The following is a 16,040-nucleotide window of genomic DNA, read 5'->3' as shown; positions in this document are numbered from 1 at the left end:
CCTGGGTTCTAGTTCCTCAAAGTCTGGATGTCCGTGGCTGGGCTAGAGGCACAGTGGCTGTCAGCAGAGATAGCTACATGGCTGAGGGGTACAAGGCAATAACCCTGACATGACACTGCATTGAAACAGCAGGCTCCAAGCAGGATGCCCACTGCCATTAACCCTGAGAAGGTACTTACTGTTAGAAAAGTTATCTCCTTTTGGAGCATCTGAAGACCTAGCTTAGGATCCTGGTCCTCCACTGAAAAGCTGTGTGGTTATGGCCAAGTCACAACTAAATTTTGGGTTCCACATCTGTAAAATGTAGGATTGTCTTAGGGGTTAGCACCACGGTGTAGTGTGAATCTAATCATAACGGTTTCTGAATGGTATCTTTCCTATAAGATTGCCTGGCCTGGGCCTGTAGGGGTACCTCAAAACTGGACAAACGAGAGGAGTCAACCCCTCTTCCCTCTCTCACTGACCAGTGCAACCTGGAACAAGGGACTGTCCGGCCTTCTCTCCTTCCTGGTCATCAGGTGCTGGCCTGTGCTCACAGAACCTGTTTGCCTTCGAGGTGGAGATGGGTTTTTCTGCCTTATCCCGCCCCAGTTTTTCAGACCAAGGTGTGGCAGAACACGCACTGGACTAAGACTTTTTCTGCTAGATTACAACACCCACCCATTGTAAAGGGGAAGGCTGAAAAGGCGTCAGAAGTGCGTTAATTCCGTCTCTGAACAATACATACCTTTCTGAAGCCACCCTTGGCACTCACACCCACAACATACGTCTCACTAACTTCCTCCCTGGCCATTCTAGAAACCTCCTGGAGAGGTCAGAGCTGTTTGTCTTAAAGTCTGTTCATTTTATTCCAATAACCTTACTCCCATTTAACTTTCTCTCCACTTCAAATCATTCCCAAATTTCCCAAAAGATGTATCTGCCAAGGAGAAAAGATGAGTTTTTAGGGGGCTTGAAGACAACAAGTTAACAAAATTCGTTTAGTCATTCAGTCAACCTGCTCTGGACTCTCATGAGTGGGGCACAGACTGGGAGGAAAGTGGTCATGTCCCTCCCTGGGGGCTGCTCTCTTGCCCTCATTTGTTCTCAGATTTAATTAGTACTCCCAGCTCCTTATTTAGTCCTTCACCCACCATGAAGCTGCCCATGAGTCTTAGGGCTTTCCTAATCCTCTAGATGTATCTCACCATCCCCATCAGAAACCCGCACTCAGTCCCTCCCCTTCTCTCTCTCTTCCTCCCACATCTTTCCCCCATCATTCTTCTCATCCAGGCACCTCCCCCAGGTAAATTAGTAAGAGGGACGAGGAGCCTGAGAGATGAGAGGTGAACATTGTCACAGAATGTCCACTAAGTCACCAAGCTATGAGGATGCTGTTTGGAATGAAACTATTCACATTTCTCTATCACCGTTAAGGTAGCTACTGTCTCCAGCAGCCACCAGCTAAGTGAATAGAGAAACACAAAGAGTTTCATTGGAAACAATTGTAGTAGTTGGCAGGACTGTGGTTGTGGCTGGGACACAATTCCAAAGTCTGCTGTGAGTGGCTAACTGTCTGTATCACACAGCCCAGGGAGTCTAGGCAGCACCCTGCTTGCTGCCACGCCATCATGCAGCTCTGCCATCTGCTTACTGCTGCTGTCGGTGCTGTCTTGGGGAGTCACCTGAAACTGCAGTGGCTACAGACAACCTCTGAACCGCTGGGCTCCCCTGAGCCATCATAGGGCAGGTTCCATGGCAAGGAAGGTGTGTTTCCCTTCCACCTCAGCCTCCCTTCCTCAGATTATGAGGATTCTAAACAGTGGGCCACTATTTGGGGGTGTGTTGCCTCTTGAGCCAGGCATGCTGTCCCTGTGACCTAGGGTCTTAGTAGTGGTCAGGACTGCATTGGCTATAAATGACGAAGTCCTGGTGTCCAGCCAGAGTGAGGCGGCGAGGACAGTGTAGCTCTACCTCCATCTCACTACTGAGAGACACGGGCTATCACGCTCTAGAAGAGCAGCATTCCTCCTGAGTAACAGTCAGAAAGGGGTGATCTGACACTGGGCTCTCTGTGTCAGTGAGTGGAGACAGGGGAAAGGATCTAACTGCCTAGTCCTAGCCGCTGGTGGAGTCACTTCACCGGAGTCCCACAGCGCCTCCCAAGAGTGAGGGCTGCTGAGGCCAGGGCCTCCTTTGCTGCATTCCTTGCTGTGGTCGCTCCTTCTCCCCATCCCGACCCCTCAGATGTTGATTAGGGCACCCTGGAAAGGGAAGCAGCTGTCTGTGAATCCAGTACGCTACAGGTCACTCCCAAAGTTTTTCCAGTAACAATTTGTAAGGTCAAAACAATAGGGGGCTACTTGATACCACCAAGAGTTTGTCACGCAAACATTGAGAAAGAGAGAGAGAAGAGAGAGAGAGAGAAATCTTCCTATTTAGTTACCTAGAAATGCTAGCCATTCTAAAATTTTTACTTAAAAGGAGAAAAAATGGACTGGTTATTTAGCAGAGGGGGCCATCCCAGACAGCGCCTCCTTCCTAGAGACAGTGGGTCCCTTTCCTCCTTCCTCTTACCAACTAGAGGCTGAAATTAACACCCACAGCTTCTGCTGGCTAAAAGCCTTAAAAACAACAACAACAAAAATCAAACAAGAGAGACTAATGCTTTAGGCAGCTACAAGTCCAAGAAAAGCAGAGAAACCTTATTTATTTATTTATTTATTTATTTATTTAACTCTGTTGACCAGGCTGGAGTGCAGTGGTGCTATCACGGCTCACTTGCAGCCTCAATCTCCCAGGCTCAAGCAACTCTCCCACCTCAGCCTCCCAAATAGCTGGGACTACAGGTGTGCACCACAACACCTGACTGATTTTTTTTTTTTTTTTTTTTTTTTGGTTGAGAAGAGGTTTTACTATATTGCCCAGGCTGGTTGCAAACTACTGGGCTCAAGCAATTCACCCACTTGAGCTTCCTAAAGTGCTGGGATTACAGGTGTGAGCCACCATGCCCAGCCTAGAACTTTAAACTTTAGGTACTGAGCAAACACCAAATCTAGGAAACATAATGCTAGCCTTAGATTACTTATTGATTTATGAACAAACCCCTAGGTACAGAGGAAAATAAAAGGTACGTATAAATTATATATAAATAAATGTATATAATTTAAATATAAACTACATATAAAATAATGTATGTAAATTATATACATATTTTAAAATAAATATAATAAATAGGTTGAGTGTGGTGACTCATGCCTGTAATCCCAACACTTTGGGAGGCTGAGGTGGGTGGATCACCTGAGGTCATGAGTTTGAGACTGGCCTGGCCAACATGGAAGAAACGCCATCTCTGCTAAAAATACAAAAATATTAGCTGGGTGTGGTGGTGCATGCCTGTAATCCCAGCTACTCAGGAGGCTGAGGCAGGAGAATGGCTTGAACCCAGGAGGCGGAAGTTGCAGTGAGCCAAGATCAAGCCACTGCACTCCAGCCTGGGTGACAGAGCGAGACTCCATCTCAAATAAATAAATAAATATACATATAGATGGCAAGTTGTATATATGCTATGTTTTCCACAATTTGATTTAATTGGAAATTCAAGATTCCTAATTTATATACTAAAGAATTTGTATAACAAAAAGATTAAAAACAGCACTGATTGGTTTTTGTGCCTCTACAACATAGGTTCTAACTTAACATTTGTGAAAATGTACTAATTGTCAAAAATTCATGAACTTAATATTGGGGGTCAAATTATAATTATACCTGGGAATCCCACTAAACACTCTGACCCTATAATCTTGAGAGGGTAACGACATATAACAATTTTTAAATGCGTATGCCTCAATTTAAGTGTAGCCTTGCCTAAATTTCCCATGCTCATATACCCACTGCTATAAAATGTTTTCTATTGGACATAGATGCTTTGACAAAATAAATAATAAATTAGACTGGGCATGGTGGCTCATGCCTGTAATCCCAGCATTTACGGAGACCAAGGCAGGAAGATCTCTTGAGCCCAGGAGTTCAAGACCAACCTGGGCAAAATGGCAAAGCCCCATCTCAACAAAAAATACAAAAATTAACCATGTGTGATGGTGTGTGCCTATAGTCCCAGCTACTTGGGAGGCTAAGATGGGAGGATCACCTGAGCCCAGGAGACTGAGGCTGCAGTGAGCCTTGATAGTGCCCCTGCACTCCAGCCTGGGAGACAGAGTAAGACCCTGTTTCAATATTAATAATAATAATACATTAAAATTAAAGTGTCTCTTTGTCATTTGCAAATTGGCTTGATAAAATGGGACCCCATGAGCCCCCATTTTATAGTTAATATGGCCCAATGTAAGTAGAAGCAGGCCCTTCAAGGATTAAAACTCATTATAAAAAACCTTATTTTTAAAAAGGGTGATTATCCCCTACTACTTCTCCATTTAGCAGCCCAATTTTGCCTATGCTCAAATCTGGAAATATATATATATTTTTATGTCTATACATTTTAATATAGATTTATATTTTTAAATATATTTATATATTTTAATATATAAATGTAATATAGATTTTATCTCTATTTTAAATATATAAATGTGTATATATGGTACCCTGTGATGGATCACTACAACATTGTGATCCCATCCATTAGGGCCCCATACCTAATATTAAAATTAAACTGATTTTATTCAATCAACAACAATAAATACTTTACTCTTACAGATGTGGCCAACCTGTTACGTTCTGTGCCTATTTCCACAGCCCTTCAGGCAGTTTGCCTCTGCCTCTGAAGGCACACAATACACTTTTCCAGGCAACTCGCAGGGGGCCTCCACGTGAGGTCCGTCACCACACACTGTCTTTACAGACAAGATGCACCTTCTCCAGGAGCACAGGTACAATACTGCACCCAGATTCAAGTGATTCTCCTGCCTCAGCCTCCTGAGTAGCTGGGATTACAGGCACCCACCACCATGCCCAGCTAATTTTTATATTTTTAGTAGAGAATCTCCTCCAAGGAGATTCACTGGACCCACACTCTAAGGACATTTGAGCTTAAAGAGGAAGCAGGCAGTCACTGGTGGCTAAGGAAGCCTGTAGTGCCCTCCCCCTCTTTACCTTACCCCTAAGGAGGAGGGGTGATGTCATGGATTGGTCAGATTCAAGAGGACTGAACGAAGCCACAGGCCTGGGGTGGAACCTCAGTGTGTGAAGTAAAGGGATTAAAGGCTACTCTCAGGCTGGGGATGGCTCCTGTCTATTTCTTCTCTCTCAGACACTGCAGGTAAGCTGGGGGCCTGGGCTTCTTCCTATTGGGAAGGAGGTGCATTTTTCCTTCTTCGCATTCCCCTCTAATCAGAGTGCCAAGCAAGAAACAGGGGGAGGCCAAGGGGAGAGGAATGAGGACAGAACTGCCCCTATTGCACAGGTCCAGTGCAGACCCCAGGGCTCAGGGCTTCATGCTGGGGGTTGGGGCCAAGGCCCTAATAGCTAATAAAAGGTTTCTTTGCCTTTTCTACTATATGAATATTCTGCTATACGAATATCTGCTATACGAATATTCCTCCAGGAATACCCTGGGATAGTAGGGGGTGGGTGGGTGGACCAGGAATCTGTGTTCCAGCTATCTATCTCAGCATCAAACCAGAGGAGGGAATGACCAAAGTAGTTCCTGGGAAAAGAAGGGGGGCAATTCCTGGCCAGGTGAGATGGCTCACGCCTGTAATCCCAGCACCTTGGGAGGCTATGGCGGGTGGATCACCTGAGGTCAGGAGTTCGAGACCAGCCTCGCAAACATGGTAAAATCCCATCTCTACTAAAAATATAAAAATTACCTGGGCATGGTGGTGGGCGCCTGTAATCCCAGCTACTCGAGAGGCTGAGGCAGGAGAATCACTTGAATCCGGGAGCCTGAGGTTGCAGTGAGCCGAGAAAAACAACAACAAGTGGGAATTCTAGGCAGAGTGAATAGCATTGCAAAGGCAAGCAATAAATGGATGTGTTAATATGTGTGGGGCAATAAACAGAGTGAGAAATGCCTGTAGAGGATCACAGAGGAACTTTATAAAGCTTATAAAGAGGAAATTTATACCATACTGTGTGAGAAGGCTAGACTTCATCCATAAAAAGATGGTCTCCTGTGTTAGCCAACCACTAATGTTATTCTGGTGCTTACTACACACCAGGCATGGCTCTGAATGCCTTACATGAATTAACTCATATAATTCTGAGACACTGAGATAAAGGAGTTGCCCAAAGTCTCACCAACAAGGAACTTGAGGTTCAAAGGGATGGAATAAGTGGCAGATCTGTCTTCTTTACCAAACTTGCTACTCGACAGCCATGACATCGACAAGCAGACAGGTTCTGTTGACCTGGACTTACCGTGAGGTGAGCTGGAGGAGATGGTATTTGAGCTGTGTCCTGAGAGACAAGGGATCAGGGCCAGCAGAGGCTGGGAATGTTTAAGGTGCACGGGCTCCAGGATGCCTGATGAAAAAGAACCGTAGAGAGAAATGCCCAATGCTTCACAGCAAGTCAAAGCCCTCAGGCTGCACAGTGTGGCATCCAAGAAGAGAGCTGAGTGAGCCAGCACCGTCCTCGGGAACAGGGCCTGGACCAACACCTTTTCCTTTACATCAGAAGTTGGCTGTGATCCAAGATCTTCTATCCGTTTTATCAGAGTAAATGCAAATTTCTTTGAAACAAGATTTGTTACCTTAAGAAGATTATTTTTCTTTCCAGAAATGATGGGGGATGCTTAATTTTTTTTAACTAGTATTTGTGTAGCACTTTAACATAAACAGGATTCTTTCCTCATTGAAAAATGAGTGTTAACTTTCTCAATTTTTCAAATGAGGACATTGAAACCTAGGAGATTAACTCAGGAAAGAAGCTGGGGCTCAAACTCAGTTATTCAGACTCCAATTCTGTTTTCATTCATTTTTTATTCTTTCATTCATTGAAAAAAAAATACTGCATTCCCCAAATGTGCCATGCACAGGACTATGCACTGAGTAGACAGTTGATGGTAAAGAGACATAGCTTATCTCGCAGGCCCTCTTCTCACAGTTCCTCTAACACAGAAGCAGGAATAAGTGAAGAGCGATACACTATATAATACTCTAGTATTTCTTATCAGCACTCGGTGATTACATCCACACCTTTGCAGGGTTCTCACACGTGCATTTGTAGTTCACCACTCCCCTTCTTTCACTGATTGCCTACTTTGTGCCCATTGTGTGCTAGACATTGTGTATGGACTGTAATACACAAGCAGTAGGGTTCAATCTGATAACACCTATGTGCAAACTACCTGGAAGTATTTATTGAGCACATACTCTTGGAAAAGCAGTCTTTCAGCAAATATTTATCGGCACCTTGATAATCCTAACAGCTGTAACTCTTCAGAGGCAGGTATTTGAGAGCTTAAGTCAACGTGCTCAAAATCACGACACTAGAAAGCAGTGGCAGTGGAATTTGAATCCAGGCAGCTGGCATTTCCTACTACTCGGCCGTCCTAACCTCCCACCCTACGCAGGGCGCTGGTAATACAACGGTGAACACCGGTGTGATTCCTACCCTTAAAATGCTTACAGCCTAGGAGGGAAGATAATCTTTAAACAAATCACATGCTGAGAATGTCTAACAGGGTAGCTGGTCTCCTTTGAGCTTCATTCAAGCTTCCTCAAGAATATGCCTTGTCAAGTGGACCCACAGACTGAGTTCTTAAGCAGACAGAGCAGGGAGAGAGAAGTCAATCCAGGCAGGGGAACAGCACAAGGAAAAGCTCTGAGGTAGCAAGAGGTCTGGCAGTCTGAACAGCTGTCACTGGGCTGAGGGCAGGGCCAGGTGGATCACAGGGAAGCTAAGGAAAAGCGCATGAGGAGCGGCACATAAATCTACATAATTCAAAGGTTTCTCCAGCTGTGGGAGGGGAGAGGTCGGCCAAGAGCAAGACAGTGTGTAGAAACGCCAAGCAGGACGCTATTTCATGTGAGGTGGGAATGTTAGTTTGGATCAACCTGTTGACAGAGGGAATGGAAGCATGTAGGTTGATGAAAAATGCAGAAGAATCAACGGGGCTTGGGTGGGGAAATGAGGGGAAGGAGAGAGTCAAGCAAGGTTTTTGGCTTGAACAATCCAGTGGATGGCAGCACTCTGGGACAGCTCGGGGGAGGAAGATGAGAGTTCAAGTAGCATCCAAGGTAGCTGTGGACAGCCATATGGAGCTGTTAAGTCAGGGGGCTGGATGGACATGTGGCTCTGGAGCTCGGAGGTCCTAACGGTGAAGGAGATTGTCTTGGACAAAGGTGAAATGAGTGTCTAAGTCAGAGCCCTAGAGGCCTTCCACTATTAAAGGTTATTATTAGAGAGGTCAGGTGCGGTGGCTCACACCTGTAATCCCAGCACTTTGGGAAGCCAAGGCGGGAGGATTGCTTGAGCCCAAGAGTTTGAGCTCAAGCCTGGACAATATGGCAAGACACTGTCTCTACAAAAAATAGAAAAAATTAGCCAAGCACTGTGGCACATGCCTGTGGTCCCAGCTATTTGGGAGGCTGAGGTGGGAGGATCACCTGAGCCTGGGAAGTGTGGGTTGCAGTGAGCCACAATTACACCACTGCATTCCAGCCTGGGTGACAGAGTGAGACCCTGTCTCAAAAAAAAAAAAAAAGGAGAAGAAGAAACGAAGAAAGAAGAAGAAGAAGAGGAGGAGGAGGGGGGGAGGGGGAGGGGGGAAGAGGGAGGAGGAGGAGAAGGGGGATGGGGAGCAGGAAGAGGGGGGAAGAGGGAGGAGGAGGAGGGGGATGGGAGGGGGAGGGGGGATGGGAGAGGAGGAGGGGGACAAGGGGGAAGGGGAGGAGGAGGATGAGGGGAGAAGGGAGAGGAGGAGCTGGACAAGGGGGAGGGGGGAGGGGGAGGAGGGGAGGGGGAGGACGAGGGGGACAAGGGGGAGGGGGAGGAGGGGGATGAGGGGGATGAAGAGGGGGACAAGGGGGAGCAGGAGGTGGAGGAGGAGGGGGAGAAGGGAGGACGGAGGAGGGGGAGGAGGGGGAGGAGGGGGAGGGAGGAGGAGGAGGTTATTAGAGAGGGGGAACTGAGCAAAGGGAACTGAGAAACATGGTCAAAAAGAAAGGAGGAAAGGCAGGAGAGTGTGTAGTCTGTTTTAAGGAGGGAGTAGGAACGGGGCACAGTGGCTCATGCCTGTAATCCCAGCACTTTGGGGGGTTGAGGTGGGAGGATCACTTGAACCCAGGAGTTCAAGACCAGACTGGGCAATATAGTGGGAACCCATCTCTACAGAAAAAAAAAAAAATTTAATTGCCCAGGTGTGGTGGCGCGCTCCTGTAAAGTGCCTCAACCACTCCAAAAGCTGAAGTGGGAGGACTGCTTGAGCCTAGGTGGTCAAGACTGCAGTGAGTCATGATGGCGTCACTGCACTCCAGCCTGGGTGACACAGCAAGACCCTGTCACAAATAAATAAATAGCCAACGGTCTGAGAGGCAGAACCTGATGTGACTGAATTTCTAGCAGGGCACAGCTAAATACGGGAAAGGTTGTTCTGACCTGGGATTCGTCCTGGGGGTCTTCATGAAGGCCAGGCCTGAGGTGCACCTGGGCAGGCTACATGCAGGAGAGGGCCTGAGGGTGAATGTTTGGGAACAGCAAATAATGCCAGCAGGTAGAATGAGGAGGCAGAGCTAGAGGATGCCGGGGAGGTCATCTCACCCATGAGGTCATATCACCCGTGTCACCCAGTCACTGGCCACTTCATGCTCATTTCATGCTCACAATAGCCCTGCAGTAGGAATTCACTAACCCTTTGTCACAGATGAGAACACTCAGACCCAGCCATCGGAACTGACTGCTCAGACGGTGCAGATGGAAGTGGGGAAGGTAGAATTCGGCTCTGGGTCTGAGTCCAGTGCTATCACCTCATGCTTCCTCGACTCAGGTGGCAACGAGGGGAAGAGATTAGAGATGATCCGGACTGGACAGAGGTGGAGAGGAGGGAATAAGTGAGAGGGATGTAGGGCGCAGAATCAACAGGATGCGGAGAGCAGGTAGCAGCTGAGAAGGACAAGGAAGAAGGCTGGGGCTTCTGGCTGGAGTAATCAGGTGAACGGAGGTGGGAACAGCAGGGTATGGGTTCAGGGGAAGATGGAGACTCAGACGATGGGTCCGCTGGGCTACGTGACGGGTTGTGGGGCGGTGTTGTCAGGAGGCAAAGAGAGACACAGATCTGAAGGTCAGAGGAACGGTCCGGAGTGTGGGAGACCAGAGACCGTCAGTGTAATCTTGGATTTTGATTCCTTTTTACCACTTAACAGCAGAGTTGAGAAGGGGCTGGAGCTGGGTTCTGGGAGAGAAGTGACGGGGTACGGGTGGCGTCCCGCCGGTGTCAAAGACGACTTCCGGCCCACCTCTGACTCGGTTTCCCCCACAGATGGCTTTTCCCTGCCGCAGGTCCCTGACTGCCAAGACTCTGGCCTGCCTCCTGGTGGGCGTGAGTTTCTTGGCACTGCAGCCGTGGTTCCTCCAGGCTCCAAGGTCCCCGCGGGAGGAGAGGTCCCCGCAGGAGGAGAGGTCCCCGCAGGAGGAGACGCCAGAGGGTACCACCGACGCTCCCGCGGCTGACGCGCCGCCCTCGGAGCTAGTCCCCGGGCCCCCGTGCGTGGCGAACGCCTCGGCGAACGCCACGGCCGACTTCGAGCAGCTGCCTGCGCGCATCCAGGACTTCCTGCGGTACCGCCACTGCCGCCACTTCCCGCTGCTTTGGGATGCACCGGCCAAGTGCGCCGGGGGCCGAGGCGTGTTCCTGCTCCTGGCCGTGAAGTCGGCGCCTGCGCACTACGAGCGACGCGAGCTCATCCGGCGCACGTGGGGGCAGGAGCGCAGCTACAGCGGGCGGCCAGTGCGCCGCCTCTTCCTATTGGGCACCCCGGGCCCCGAGGACGAGGAGCGCGTGGAGCGGCTGGCGGAGCTGGTGGCGCTGGAGGCGCGCGAGCACGGCGACGTGCTGCAGTGGGCCTTCGCGGACACCTTCCTCAACCTCACGCTCAAGCACCTGCACCTGCTCGACTGGCTGGCTGCGCGCTGCCCGCACGCGCGCTTTCTGCTCAGCGGCGACGACGACGTGTTCGTGCACACCGCCAACGTAGTCCGCTTCCTGCAGGCGCAGCCACCCGGCCGGCACCTGTTCTCCGGCCAGCTCATGGAGGGCTCCGTGCCCATCCGCGACAGCTGGAGCAAGTACTTCGTGCCGCCGCAGCTCTTCCCCGGGTCCGCTTACCCGGTATACTGCAGCGGCGGCGGCTTCCTCCTGTCCAGCGCCACGGCCCGGGCCCTGCGCGCGGCCGCCCGCCACACCCCGCTCTTACCCATCGACGACGCCTACATGGGCATGTGTCTGGAGCGCGCCGGCCTGGCGCCCAGCGGCCACGAGGGCATCCGGCCCTACGGCGTGCAGCTGCCTGGCGCGCGGCAGTCCTCCTTCGACCCCTGCATGTACCGCGAGTTGCTGCTGGTGCACCGCTTCGCGCCCTACGAGATGCTGCTCATGTGGAAGGCGCTGCACAGTCCCGCGCTCAGCTGTGACCGGGGACACCGGGTCTCCTGAGGCCAGTTGGGCGGCTTCAGCCCCGGGCCTCCACCCATGACGGTGTCCGTGCTGAGAAGGCAGGCAGCTTTCCCGCTCTGGGTACCTTACGTCCTGCCCAGCTCTGTGCACCTGAACCCCAGCTGCGCACTGAAATCAGCTGGGGTGGGGGGTGTGGAAAATGCCTACATCCTGGCTCCATCTCCCGAAGTTTCGATTTGATTAGTCTGGGGTGGACCCAGACATGTTAAGTATTTTTTAAGTTCCTCCAGTGATGCGAATGGGCAGCTAGGCCTGGGGACCACTCGGCTAGACTATCTGTTCATCCTCGCAAACCCAGCTCCACCGCCCTCTCTGCAAGACTCCTGGCACCTAGCTCCCACACTCGGGTCCTCGTGAGCAGTGGAGCAAGGGAGACCTGGGAGCGTGGGAGCCAGGATCAGCGTCCCCTGCCATGTGCCTACAAATGTCAGTTGTGATTTCCACTGTTTACAAGTGAGTGGAGCTGGAGCTGGGCTGACAGTGTCAGGTGGATCCCGCTTCCCCCTCCCCCAAGAAGTAAGCCAACACGCAATTGAGGCGCATGTGGCGGCCTTCTTCCCACGGTATACACCGTGAGGTAGAAATCTTCACCGTGCAAAGTGGAAACCAGAGGCCCGGTCAGACAGTGACTAATCCAGGGCCATGGCATTCCCAGACAGCACACCACTGTGGTCCCCTCCACACTCACCCCAACCAAAGCTAATGGCCTGGTTGGGTCCTGCCCGCCAATACTCACCCCCGCGGGTCAGAGACAGGCTCCTTGCCGGGGTCTGGGCCTCAGGGTCAGTGGGCCTTGGACAACCCAGCAGGGAGTTCCGGGGAGTCCGAAGTGGAGAAACGCTGGTGGGAACATGGAGGCCAGTGTTGGGGAGCCTGTGGAGGCAGGTGTGTAGAATTGTGTTCGGGAGGTGGGGGATCTGAGACCGAAGTGGACAGTGGTTAAGATTGTGGGGCCGGGCGAGGTGGCTCACGCCTGTAATCTCAGCACTTTGGGAGGCCGAGGAGGGCGGATCACGAGGTCAAGAGTTCGAGACCAGCCTGGCCAATATGGTGAAACCTCTTGTCTATTAGGAATACAAAAAATTAGCCGGCCATAGTGGCTCGTGCCTGTAATCTCAGCTATTTGGGAGGCTGAGGCAGGAGAATCGCTTGAACCGGGGAGGCAGAGGTTGCAGTGAGCCGAGATCGTGCCACTGCACTCCAGCCTGGGCAACAGAGCAAGATTCCATCTCAAAAAAAAAAAAAAAAGAGAGTTTGCAGGGGTGGGTGGGAACTTGGTGCCTGGGGCTCTGAGAACCAGGCTGTGGTCCTGACCTCCAGCAGCTGCTAGTCATCTTGGCAACACAGAAAATCAAGGAAACGGCCGAAGGGCAGGCAGAAGTGTGTGTCAGCAAGGTCCCAGCTATGTAAGATGGACACGAGGGACTCACCTTCAGGAAGGAAAAAGCCTGGGCAGAAAGGAGACTGGCCACAGGTCCTTCCCTGCCTTCAGGACAAAGACCAGACTCCTCAGTCCTGCATTTCAGGCTCCTGCCACCCGGCTGCCACTCACTGTTCCCTCCCTCCCACTGTCGGCCTCCATCCAGGTGGCAGTGCCTGCGCTTTGTCAGGCTCTCTCCTGCCTCTGCATTTTGCACAAGCCCTGACCTGGTTACCGAAATGTCCTCCAGCCACCTCCATCCTGCATGTCTCTTGCACCAGTTAGGACGCCTGTGTGGGAAGCTGCCAGCTGCCCACCTGAGTCGGCTGCCCCCTTCCTCCTGGGCACTCACCTAGACTCCATTTCCCAGCACCCCGTCCCCTGAAGTTAGATGTGGCCCTGTGACTAGGCCCTCATGGATGGACGGGAGTGGATGAGGACCACTGTGGCACCTGGGCCTGCGTATGCTCTCTTCCTCCTTCCCATTCGCTGGAACATGGATGGGCCTGGGACCCAGCTCTGACTTTGCAGGTGAGGACAATGCTCCAGGCCCAAGTGGAAGTTTCTCAACTACTGACATTTGGGGCAGGACAGTTCTTTGTTGTAGGGGGCAGTCCCGTGCATTGTAAAACATTCAGCAGCATCCATGTCCTCCACTCACTACATACCAGTATCACAGCCCAAGTCATGACACCCAAAATATCTCCAGACATTGCCAAATTTACCCTGGTGGGCATATTCACCCTAGCAGAGAACCGCTGACCTAGAGGAAGGCAGAGAAAAGAGGATTCCTGAGTTCCTGCACAGAGCAGAGCAGCCCGGGGACCAACCTGGAATACTCAGTTCAGACTCCTGAGGAAGACAAAATAAACTTTTATGCTTTTAAAAAAATTATGGACAGAACAATATAGACAAAAACTTCTATGATTTTTGAGCCTCTGGGGTTTGTGTACTCTGTTACAGCAGCCTTGCCCTGCGAGTATTTTAGTCTGTTCAGGCCGCTGTAACAAAAATACCATAAACTGGGTGTCTTACAAACATTTCTGAAAGTTCTGGAGGCTGGGAAGTCTAAGGTCAAGGTCTCGGCAGGTTTGGTGTCTGGCGAGGGCCCATTCCTTACTGCCTTCTTGCTGTGTCCCTGCATGGTGGGAGGGGCAAGCAAGCTCCCACGGCCTCTTTTACAGCGGCCCAGATTCCATTGGTGAGGGTTCTGTCGTCATCACCTCATCACCATGTCACCTTCAGGGCTAGGATTTCAACGTAAGAATTCCGGGGGGCCGGGCGTGGTGGCTCAGGCCTGTAATCCCAGCACTTTGGGAGGCTGAGGCGGGCAGATCATGAAGTCAGGAGATAGAGACCATCCTGGCTAACACAGTGAAACCCCGTCTCTACTACAAATGCAAAAAAGTTAACCGGGCATGGTGGCGGGCACCTGTAGTCCCAGCTACTCGGGAGGCTGAGACAGGAGAATGGCGTGAACCTGGGAGGCAGAGCTTGCAGTGAGCCGAGATCACACCGCTGCACTCCAGCCTGGGGGACAGAATGAGACTCCATCTCAAAAAAAAAAAAAGAATTCCGGGGAAACATAAACATTCCTACCATAGCACTTAAGTCACCTGCTGTGTCCCCTTTCATCCCTTGTTTCTCGCCAAGTAGACTGGCTGCTCTCAGAGGGAGAGGCCATGTCTGATTTACATCAGGGCTGTCACAGATTTACGCAGAGGGAACCCATGGCTAGTCCCATCACTCCCGCTCCTGGAACTTGAGCAGGTCATCTCACCTCTCTGAGCCGCTCTTTCTGATGTGAGTTGGCTCTGTTTCCCCACCCACATCTCATCTTGAATTGTAATTCCCACATGTCAGGGGAGGGACACGTAGGATTGGACAGGCGGGAGGTGATTGGATCATGGGGCCGGTTTCCCCCACGTTCTTGTTGTGGTAGTGAGTTCTCACGAGAGGTGATGATTTTAAAGCGCAGCACTTCCTGGTTCTGGCACACACTCCCTCCTGCTGCCTGTGAAGAAGGTGCCTGCTTTCCCTTCGCCTTCCGCCATGATTGTAAGTTTCCTGAGGCCTCCTAGCCATGCTTCCTGTTAAACCTGCAGAACTGTGAGTCAATTAAACCTCTTTCTTTTATAATTACACAATCTCAGGTAGTATTCTTTATAGGAGCGTAAAAATGGACTAACACACTTTCCACGGTGATGTTCCATGCCAGGGACATGTAAGTCCTCTGTAAACCACATAGGAAGGCACTGTCATTCTGCAGGCTTACTGGCAGCTCTGAGAGGTTGAAGGAAGCAGGAGGAGGTGGCACTTCTGTGACCTTTCTGCAGCCCTTGCCGTGGGCCTTTAGTAGCCACAGCCACTTGTCCCTTGCTGATCTATTTTCTGAGCAGGCCATAACAAATACTCCTACATGCTTTAGGGGTGAATGGATGAGTGGATGAGTGCCATCTGTCCCAGAGGTGTGGACTGTATCTGTTAGGACAGCAGTCCCCAACCTTTTTGGCACCAAGGACTGGTTTTATGGAAGACAATATTTCCACAGACCAATGTGGGGGATGGTTTGGGGAAGATTCAAGTGCATTACATTTATTGTGCACTTTATTTCTATTATTATTACATGGTAATATATAATGAAATAATTATACAACTCACCATAATGTAAAATCAGTGGAAACTCTGAGCTTGTTTTCCTGCAACTAGACAGTCCCATCAGGGGTGATAGGAGACAGTGATAGATTATCAGGCAGTAGATTCTCATAAGGAGCACGCAACCTAGATCCCTCACATGCGCAGTTCACAGTAGGGTTAATGCTACTATGAGAATCTAATGCTGTGGTTGATCTGACAGGAGGCAGAGCTGAGGTGGTAATGCATGCGATGGGGAGCAGCTATAAATACAAATGAAGCTTTGCTCACCTGCCGCTGTGCAGCCCAGTTCCTAATGGGCCACAACCAATACCGGTCATTGGCCCAGGGGTTGGGGACCCCTGTGTTAGGATA

The 16,040-nt window shown here is 50.6% G+C and overlaps 1 protein-coding gene across 1 annotated transcript; it reads left to right on the top strand.

Annotated features, from left to right (window-relative positions):
- Nucleotides 1–5,110: 5,110 nt before the first annotated feature.
- Nucleotides 5,111–12,928, top strand: B3GNT6 (UDP-GlcNAc:betaGal beta-1,3-N-acetylglucosaminyltransferase 6). Its single transcript, XM_030829300.1, has 2 exons — nucleotides 5,111–5,254; nucleotides 10,418–12,928. Exon 2 carries the CDS (start codon nucleotides 10,418–10,420, stop codon nucleotides 11,588–11,590), a length of 1,173 nt encoding a protein of 390 aa, XP_030685160.1. The 5' UTR covers nucleotides 5,111–5,254; the 3' UTR covers nucleotides 11,591–12,928.
- The last annotated feature ends 3,112 nt before the right edge of the window (nucleotides 12,929–16,040 follow it).

The sequence above is a fragment of the Nomascus leucogenys genome, chromosome 15, assembly GCF_006542625.1.
Source record: "Nomascus leucogenys isolate Asia chromosome 15, Asia_NLE_v1, whole genome shotgun sequence".
NCBI classification, from domain to species: domain Eukaryota; kingdom Metazoa; phylum Chordata; class Mammalia; order Primates; family Hylobatidae; genus Nomascus; species Nomascus leucogenys.
The sequence above is the reverse complement of the archived record's forward strand: the minus strand, read 5'-3'. Positions and strand labels throughout refer to the sequence as shown.

Excerpts from the sequence above, each read along its gene's own strand:
- B3GNT6 (XM_030829300.1), top strand. The coding sequence starts at position 10,418 with ATGGCTTTTCCCTGCCGCAGGTCCCTGACTGCCAAGACTCTGGCCTGC.